The 9,632-nt window shown below is 46.8% G+C and overlaps 1 protein-coding gene across 1 annotated transcript in view; it reads left to right on the plus strand.

The window, feature by feature from the left end:
* LOC145284551 (multicopper oxidase 3-like) overlaps nucleotides 1-8,263 on the plus strand; it is a 28,105-nt gene extending 19,842 nt beyond the window's left edge. Inside the window, exon 4 of the mRNA XM_080133463.1 lies at nucleotides 7,671-8,263. Within this exon, the coding sequence (XP_079989589.1) occupies nucleotides 7,671-7,828 (158 nt within the window). The 3' untranslated portion in view covers nucleotides 7,829-8,263. The remainder of the gene's footprint in view (nucleotides 1-7,670) is intronic.
* The last annotated feature ends 1,369 nt before the right edge of the window (nucleotides 8,264-9,632 follow it).

Below are 9,632 nucleotides of genomic sequence, written 5' to 3' on the forward strand. Positions count from 1 at the left end.
GGCTTTAATGCTTATAACTGGAATCCTTCAAAAACAACTTGAATGATCTGGAGAATGACTTGAATGGCTTTGAGACTGACTGGTTGTAAAGGGGGTGATCATTTTACATTATATTAATATAGGAAAGTGATCCCCCACTTTATATTATAATAGGTACAGCATGTAGTAAGACAGATATTACACTTTGATCTTGGCCAAAAAGCCAAGAAAAGGGTATTTATTTGCTCCCCCACCGAGCAAATTAGGCACAATGTCGATTTTTAATGTGAGGAGTGAAGGGGAAATGGGGACCAACTCCCCGGGGAGTAGGGGAGCTGGATAGTGACAATTGGTACGAAGGGTTGCCCCTAGATTGACCAAGGTTTTATATGTGGGGTTACCCCCAGATATGGTCTTTGCTTGCAGTATCTGTTTCGGCAGATACTACACTTTGATCTTGTTTATATAGTTTATTTCCGTAATGAAAATATTTTACAATCAAAAAATGAGAAATTAAAAAAATAAAAGTAAAAAATTAACATTTGTAAACAAACTTAGGCACAAGGCCATACAAGAAGTGGGATGGGGAGTGTTGCAGGGTCTTTGTTACTAAAGTGAAAATGGAGTCTTTGGCGACTTTACTCTTGACTGGCAACATTTACCACAATACCTCATTCACTCTGTGGACTCTAAACTAACTAATTAAAACCCCAGCGTTTTTGCAAAAAAGAATATATTTACAATTTCTGTGTGTGTGTGTGTGTGTGTGTGTGTGTGTGTGTGTGTGTGTGTGTGTGTGTAAAATGTTTTCTTTTTTTTTTTAAATGTGTGTGTGTGTGTGTGTGTGAAAAAAGTTCAATTCATTGGAAAATAAAAAGTTCTTGAATTTGAAAGAGAAACAGTTCGTGTTGGGGAGTGGGGAATCTAGAAAAAATATACAAAAAATAAAATAGCCTAGTGCATTGTTAGTAAGGTCCCTCCCTGAGCTAATCTAAATAGTTAGATCGCCTACTGTTTTCCGGGGAACCGAAAACAAGTGGGAAGATCCCTAGTGGGGATTGGGAAGAATTCTTATCGGGTGTAGGGAGGAAAAATAAATAATTGTCAAAAACAAAAAAAGGGGGAAGATGGGGGGGGGGGGTAGACGGCGACCTTCGAGTAGGGGTTGACTAGGGGGTGAAAAAACAAAAAGATAGGGGGGGTTGTGGTAGGGTAGCCTCGGAAGGTTCTCTAGTGCCAAAAAACAAACAATCGGGGGACAGGATCTCATTTGTACCACCAGTCAAGAGTCTGTTTACTTTTTATTTGTCTAACCTAGCGGGATGGGCTTCGTAGAACACAGTACCGCGTATGCCATGCCTATGGTGGTAACATGAATTCAAACTTGGCGCCTCGTCGGATGCACAAGCTACCGTCATTCACCCATCTTTTGTCAAAGGCCACTCGAGGCAACCTCTTCCAATCGCATCTGATCTTTACTTTAAGCAGACGTTTAAAGTAGACAATCAGATCCCGATCCAGAACAGATATCCCTTCACGGACTCGCTTGAGGCATGTGATCCATATGACCATCCTCACTACTGCTAGTATCGCTAGAAAAAACATTCTTTTCTCCCTAGGCAGCGGCGGATCAATGTTCTCCACAAAACATGACTCGTCGAGTTCAAGCCAGCGCTTGGCATCGATGTGAGCCGTTACCTCGTTGACGTACACTAGGAGGGTCTTGAGCCTGCTGCAGCGGAAAAAGGCATGACCGGCTGTTTCCCTCATGTCTTTGTCACAGCGCAGGCAGTAGACCCGGGTTTCTTCATTGTATAGGTTGTTCTTCAAGGCGGGACAGTGCGTTCCAGACAAGTCGCCAGGTAAGGGAAAATTCCGAGTTTGTAGGAAAGCCCTGACCTGGCGCCCAACTCCACTGGGAGCGGACCTCCTCTAATGACATCCCCGTCCATTTCACTAGCAGTTCCTTTGTGCTACACCTCACTAGCTCCTGATAAAGCCTGTACCTAGACTGTTTGAGGACACTGGTCCCTGGCAACGCTCTAAGTGTGGACTGCCATTCGGTGTAGAATGTTTGTTCCCCGCTCGGTCGAAGCTCGGCGAAGACTGAGGGGTCGGGTGTGAGATTGGAAAACGAGCTTCCAACCGCAGTGACCTATGGAACGTCTACGTACAACGAACGGCTCAGGAAGGCCAACCTCTCTGCATGCTTGTGACACAGGCTATCGGGCAGTCCCAAGCCTTCCTTGATCGGATTTCGAACACAGACCTCTCTGCAAGCATAATGCTTACCCTCGTTCCACAAGAGTGTGTCGAGGTGCTCCTGTGAGCTGGTTCATCGTTTTGCAGGGAGGGGAAGTACAGATAGACGATAAAGGATAAGCGGAACACGGCTCCGCCCGACCCTTCAAGGGCAATTTCCTTCGAACCCAAGGATTAGATCTTCGTCTCTAATTCCGACCAGTTTTTCTTCAGCTGGAGACCCGGTCCGAACCACACACCGAGGATCCGGACCGGGCCGTCGGTCCAACTGAAGATGCCCAGAAGCGAATTTACTCCAGTCCAGGCACCCAACCGCAGACCCACTGACTTACTGCGATTGAAGACGCCCCCTGTAACTTCTTTGTATTGAGTGAGTGCCTCGGTGACCGTTTGATTGTCCGTGGGGCAAGACATAAACACGGTGATGTCATCGGCGAACCCGGAAACCCTGGCTCGTGTGCCTCCAGGGAGAGCTATCCCACGCAGGACTGGTGTAGTTGCCTCGTCCCTTAACTTAAGAAGGAGGGGTTCCAATGCCAGGATGGACAATCCTGTTGCACCGACTGGGAGACGGCGAAAGACTCCGACAGCTTACCGTTGATCTGCACCGCTACCGTCAGCCTGTCATACAGTACAGAGATTCACTTGCGGAAGTCCAGATTAAATCCGGTGGCCTCCAGCACAGATCTCAAGAACCGATGGTCCACCCTATCAAAAGCCTTGGACTGATCCAAACTAATCAGCGCGGCCTCGGCGTCGTCTTCTGAATCGATCTCTCCTTCACAGCATAGCTCTGGTCTGGTTCGATCAAGTCAGTGATGACAACCTGCAACCGATTCGTAAGAATCTTGGCCAAAATCTTTAACTGTGTTTAGCAGAGTCAAGGGCTTGGAATCGTCTAAATCTTCCTCCCCACCATGCCGTTGACCTTTCCTCAGCAATGTGATCACTCCTTTGGTCACCTGCCCAGGAATGGAGCCCTGAACAAACCAATGGTTGAACATATCCTTCAGAATAGGGGCCAACATGGGCGACAGCCTCAAGTAGAATTCGTAGGGTAGACCATCAAGCCCGGGGACTTGTTGCAGCTGACCTGCTTCAACGCAGTAATGATTTCATGTTCCGCGACAAGACCATCACAGCTAGCTGCTTGAGCCGCCGTGAGGCGGGGCGAGTCAGCCAAATAGCTGCCAAACTCTTCAACCCTGAGTCTGGGTAGTTGGGTGAAGCGCTTCGATAGATGCTCTCGAAACTCCTCGCGAATCTCTCTTGTCGACACGAGGGCGTGCCCTTCCAGGTCGTTTACTTTTCAAATGTACCCGTCCGAGCCGCGCCTTAGAGCAGCCTTACGCTCGACAGCATCTACATTAACAGCCTCGTTCGAGACTTTCATTAGCCTAGCCCTAACTATCTGGCCCTCATACCGCTCGCTAGCCAAACGGTTGAAGTCTTGTTTAGCTAGTTCTATCTCTAGGGCCCCCCTCCACCGCCTGAGTCAGCCTATTCTCTATACGCTTCTTGGCTTTAACCTTATCTAGTGCGAGGCGTTGGCTGTACTGGACTGAGAAGCGTCTAATCTTAGCCTTGAGACTAACTGACCACTTACTCCTGGTAACCGCCCCCACTAATGCCCGTTGGATTATCTCTGTAACCTTCAACCGGTAGTCCTCCAGCTCCAACAAGGTGTTGTTGAACTTACAGTATCTGGCCAGTTTAGGCCTAGAGCTCAAGTTCAAACGGGCCATAACTAGTTTATGGTCCGAGTGTCCTAACAAGTGGAACGTGGGGCAATATAGGAAATCTACATCGCCTCTTCTAACTAACATCCGATCCAAGTAAGTACTTGGATGGGAAAGCGTATTAGGATGCCACGTCCACATCTCCCGCCCCAGGTGATCCATGCAAAATCTATCAACCAGGTCGCACGAAGCCATCAGGTAAGACAGACTGCTGTCACACCAAAGCGACCCGCTAGTCCCCCCGACCTTATCTATCTTGGGATCAAGGATGGCATTCCTATCACCCATTAAGACTACCCTCTCTGGATCATCTATAAAGCCCTCCACCCGCCGAAAGAAGGAAGCCCTCTCCACAGCGGAATTAGGCGCATAAACTGCGACTATCCGAAACACACCACTATTAACGGCAACATCGACGACAATCACCCGCCCGTCCTCGTCTGTGTGAACAACATTCACCGAAGCTGATAGGGTGCGATCTACTCGCAAGGAGATTCCACAACTATAGGTATTGCCATATGCTGAGTAAACATGATAGTCGCTCACCAGCACCTGACAATCCCCGTCACATATAAAATGGGTCTCCTGTATAGCGGCAATATCTACCTTGAGGGACACCAGATCTCTCAGCATGCGCGCGGCATGAGTAGCCAAGTTTAAAGTCATGGTCACCTACCTTATTCAGTGTCACACACGGGCCTGAAATCTTTGGGGGTGAGGACGTGGCAGGCATGTCCAAAGCTTCCAGTGAGTAAGTCCGGCGAGGGTAATCCATCCTTGGCTACGCCTCCCACGTCCAGTGGGAAAGTGAGTTTGAGGAGGAGTTAGCATAAATAGGGATTCTTCCCTCGCATTTGTATATGATATTGTTCAGTGAGGGATGCTCCCTATCCACCAGCTGCTGGCCTAGGATCCTTGTTGACCCTAATGAAAGTAGTCAACAAGGGAACGTTCTTGAATTTGGTTGGGCCACCGACATACACAAAGTTCCTCAATTTGTTGTACCGGACTTTCTGCTGGTCTTTGAGGTCAGGTATTGGTTGCAGAGGGTCCAGTTCGCAAATCCTTTCCCCTGGTAGGAAAGGGAGTTTTTTCATCCGCTCCGTGTGGACTAGTGGCGTAGGTTTTTCCTTGGCCGGGGGAAGAGGAGGAGTGGAGGTAGGAGTGACAGGAGTTGGGGGTGTAGGTTTTTGGGGGTTGGTGTCTACCCTATCCGGGGATGGGTTACGTGAAACTGTTCTGGGGGAGCTTGGGTGGGAGGGGGTTGGTTCTACTGGCTGATTGGGGGTGGGGGTGTAGGGAGTTCAGCTTCTGTTTTACTATTGTCTTTGTGGGTGGGGGTGTCTTCTTTAGTCTTTCTGCTCTTGCTCGTTTTTTTGGTGACTGTTGCTGTGGCTGTTTCCTCTGCGTTTGTGGTCGCCTTTACTCTGTCTGACACGCTCTCTTCCTTGGAATCTTGGAGCTTCCTTTTGTTTGAGGAAGAGGATACCTGCATGTCCATCAGTGTGATGTTGGGTTGGGTTTTGGTTACTTCTGGCTTGGGCAGGTTTTTGTTGGCTCTGCCTTTCTTAGTGACCGTCACACAACCTGCTTCTGCTACTGGGCCGACGTTTACTGTGGCTGAGGCTGTGACTTGTGTTGAGGCTTGGGCTTCTGCTGGAGTTTTGGCCAGTGCTTTGGTGGGGGCTTTTCCCGGGGCTCTGGCTGGTTGTTTTTTGGGACAATCCTTTGCCATGTGTCCCGTTTGCTGACAGTGTAAGCAATGCAGCCTTCTCCCCTGCACGATCAGTGTCATGGTCCAGTCCCCAAACTTGAGCATGGCCGGAAAGGTGTCGAATTCGACCTTGTCCAGGACCATTCTGACTTTGTAGTCTCCGGTCATCACGTTGCGTTGACCGCGGGATGGGACGACAGCTTCCACGTCGCCGTACTGGCTCATTATGGCCCCGTGCTCCCTTCCGGTCATGTAGCATGGGACATTTAAAACTGAGACCGAGACGATTCTTTTATTCAAATATACCGGCTGGAGCCGAATATTTCTAGTTATCTGGTCAGTCTCGGCCAGTCTTTTTGCCTCTTCTTGACTGGGGAGCAGGATGTCCCACATGCCGAAACATCTCCTGCATACGTAGCTGACCGGTATGTTCAGTCTGATGAGGAGTTCCACCATGGTATCTTTGTCGACACCTGTTAAGCTCCTGGTCTTAAGGTCAGACGTGACCAGGGAGACGACTCTTTTCTCCAGCTCTTCAATTTGTCCCGGAAGGGGTTGGGTGTTTATCCCATCTGTGACAGCCTTTTAAGTTGAGTTGAAGAGCTCCCTGTACTCTTCAGGTGTCATCTGCTCCTGGTTCTGTGGGCCCCATATCGCTATTCCGTCCTGTTTGGTGTTGGACGGACCGGGACGAGGAGTGGCTGCTGCTTCTTTCTTTGCCTGCTGTTGCGGCTGCTGCTGCTGTTTAGTTGCCTTGTTTGAAGTAAGGATTGGCTAGTCCTCCTGGGGTGTCGTACACTGGTTGTGGCCCAATCTCTGGCCCCCATTCTTGGTTTTGCCCGGAGATTGTGGAGTGGGCTTCTTCTCTACAGGCTTGGTCTTCGGAGGGTTGCCTTTCGGGACTTTGGGTGGAGTTGGCGTGTTTAGGGAGGCTTTGGGCGGTGAAGGTGCCCTGTATTCCCCCCCCCCCCCGAGAATCTTGAGCGATGCTAGGGTGTCTCTGAACAGAGCTCTGGTTCTGCAGGCAACACCATCCTCGTCTTTCTCCATTTCTGGTGTCGGGGAATTGTCCCCTTGGGGAGCTGGTGTTGGGTGACTGAAAAGATATTGGGGGACCGGTGGTGCCACAGGCTGTGGTCCATTAGTGTCGTCTTTGGTCTCCTCGTCTCCAGCTTCTCTTTGCTCTTCTGCCAGGAGTGGTAAGGTCTTCTCCAGCCGACGAGGATTGAGGTGGAACAGGTGTCGCTAGGTGTGCCCCACCTGCCGGGTGCATCGTTCCCTCGTCAGCCGTTTTACTGGTGTCCTCCGTTTCGTCTTGGTCCTCTTGGGGAGCCTGAGCGGGAGTGTTTGCTTGGACCGACGAGGATTGAGGTGGAATCGGTGTCGCTGGGTGTGTACCACCGAGTTTGAGCCTCGTTCCCTCGTCAGCCGCTTCTTTGACTCTCCGGTCTGAGGAGTGGCCCTCGTGGGGAGCAGGGGACTGGGTTGGTTGCCCTCCTGGTGTTGGCGCTGCCAGGGTCGCCGCGGGCTGCGGCCCTACCCTGGCCTTCTCCTCCTCTTCATCTCTCGTGAGAGGTGCTCCCTGTGATGTGGAGTACTCCAGTGGGGCGATGTGGCGCACCTGAGGTGGTATACGCCCTTTCCCCGGCATCGCACGGAAAAAACTGCACCGGCCGCTGACTCGGACCAAAGTGTAGCGGGGGAGGAAAGAAAATGCAGGGAAATGGGGGAGGGGCAGGCTGAAGCATATCTTATTTATTTAATAAGTAAAATAAATAAATGAATAAAATACGTCTTTAAATATTTAAAGAAACCGATTAAAAAAATTTGTCGCCTTCATTCATTTGCAGCCGCGCGTACATTTGGACAATATTTTCAAATTTATTCGTTTTATTTCATTCTTATTTTTATTTAGCATTTAGTATTTATGGTCATTTTATGTGTTTTAACCCGCTATCTTTCAATTTTTTTTTCAGATAGAGAATTTGCAAAAATGGTGTTCGGAATTCTTATTGCTGTCATTTGCATTCTTGCTGTCATCATCGTAATTTTAGTCATCGTAATGGCAATAAGAGGCCACCCACAAAAAAGTTACACAATCAACGGTTCTACAAATGTTGGTCACGCGAGCTAAAATGTTATTAAACACAAACCAGATTGGACCAAAATGGACAAAAGCGAACCAGAATTGATTAGAATGTACAAATAAAAACTATACACTACTATAAACTATAGCCTATAGATACAAGAAATAGAAAATTGACGCAAACAAAACCAAAAAATTGATTAAAAATAATTGAACCAAACAAAACCAAGCTTAACCAGGTTACCGGATTTTTATAACATCCTTGTGATATGTGTGTGTGTGTGTGTGTGTGTGTGTGTAATATAATAGTTATATTACACTATACAAGAAGCACAAAAGACATTTTATTGAGCATAAACGTTTAATTTTAACTTTATATAAACTTTTTTTCAAACAAAAATTTTTTAATAATAAATTTTTAAAAACTTCATGCATATTGGTATATAAAAACTGATTAACATTTCAAATAAATGATAAACCCCGTCTTTACTTTATGTCCCTTTCTCTCTCTCCCCATATATATATATATATATATATATATATATATATATATATATATATATATATAATATGCGTGTGTGTGTACATGAGTCAAATATGACTTAAGATGGAGTACTGTTGACACATCTGGGGTGGGGCTGCTAAAAGCACACTTTCCTGCCTTGACAGAGTACTAAACCGTCTTCGAAGTCTGGTGGGCGATAACCTTTTTGCTCCCCTGCTCCTGCTTTCACATAGAAGAGACGTTGCAAGTCTATTTCTGCTCTATCGATACTTATGTTAGTTGTTCGACTAAGCTCTAATCTATGGCCCCTTCGCGTAAAACGTTCGTAACAATTCCTCATCTAACCGAAAAAATCGCCAACGACTTTCTTCACTCCCTATCGAGGCCCACTCCGGGTGGAAATAAATTATAATGAGATTGGACTATGTTTGCGTTGGATTCATACATACATACATACATACATACATACATATCATGTATCCACATTAAATGTTATAAAGAAATATAACATTTTATGTATCAATTTTCATTTATTTCGATAGTGCTCAATTCATGAGCAGAGCTACGTAGTAAGTTATAAAATTATAAATCAAGGTACACTAAATCTTCGGCGTTTCATTACCGTAGAGAATCATCTATCTAAAATGCACGGAATTAATGTTATCTATGTTTTATATAGATGTGATGTTTATTATAAATAGATAACTAATCAGACTCATTGTTATTCGCGCTCACGAGTTTCTTTTCATCAGCTAATGACTAAGATAAGGTTGAACTGAGTCATATTTTCTGTTCTATTGTTTTTTGTGTAGGGCGACGCAACTTTTTTGATGCGTTGAATAGCTCAGCTTATCTTAACACGCGTGTACTTAGAATATAATAACAACGGCCTAACGTTTACAGGGAACATGAACTGGAATAAATACATTGAGAGCATTACCAAGGCTGCTGCAAAGAAGGTGGGCTCTCTATATCGTGCTAGAAAATTACTTACGCTTGAAAGTATCCTGTACTTCTATAGGGCCACCATTCGCCCATGTATGGAGTACTGTTGTCACATTTGGGTTGGTGCATCTGCTGCTTGTCTCTCACTCCTGGACAGGGTTCAAAAGAGAGTCGCCAACCTGATAGGTCATGAACTGTCATCTAGGCTTCATCCTCTGTCCCATCGACGAAATGTTGCATCCCTCTGCCTGTTCTACAAATACTTTAATGGTGAATGCTCTGACGAACTGCAAACACTTGTGCCTCCTCGACGTGACTACCCCGACAAGCAACTAAGCCCCACCCCTTTACAGTAGAGATCCCTAGGTGTAAGAAAGCCTTTTACTCCAATAGTTTATTCCC

Source organism: Euprymna scolopes, chromosome 9 (assembly GCF_053919585.1).
Source record: "Euprymna scolopes isolate OS-2025 chromosome 9, ASM5391958v1, whole genome shotgun sequence".
Lineage (NCBI taxonomy): Eukaryota > Metazoa > Mollusca > Cephalopoda > Sepiida > Sepiolidae > Euprymna > Euprymna scolopes.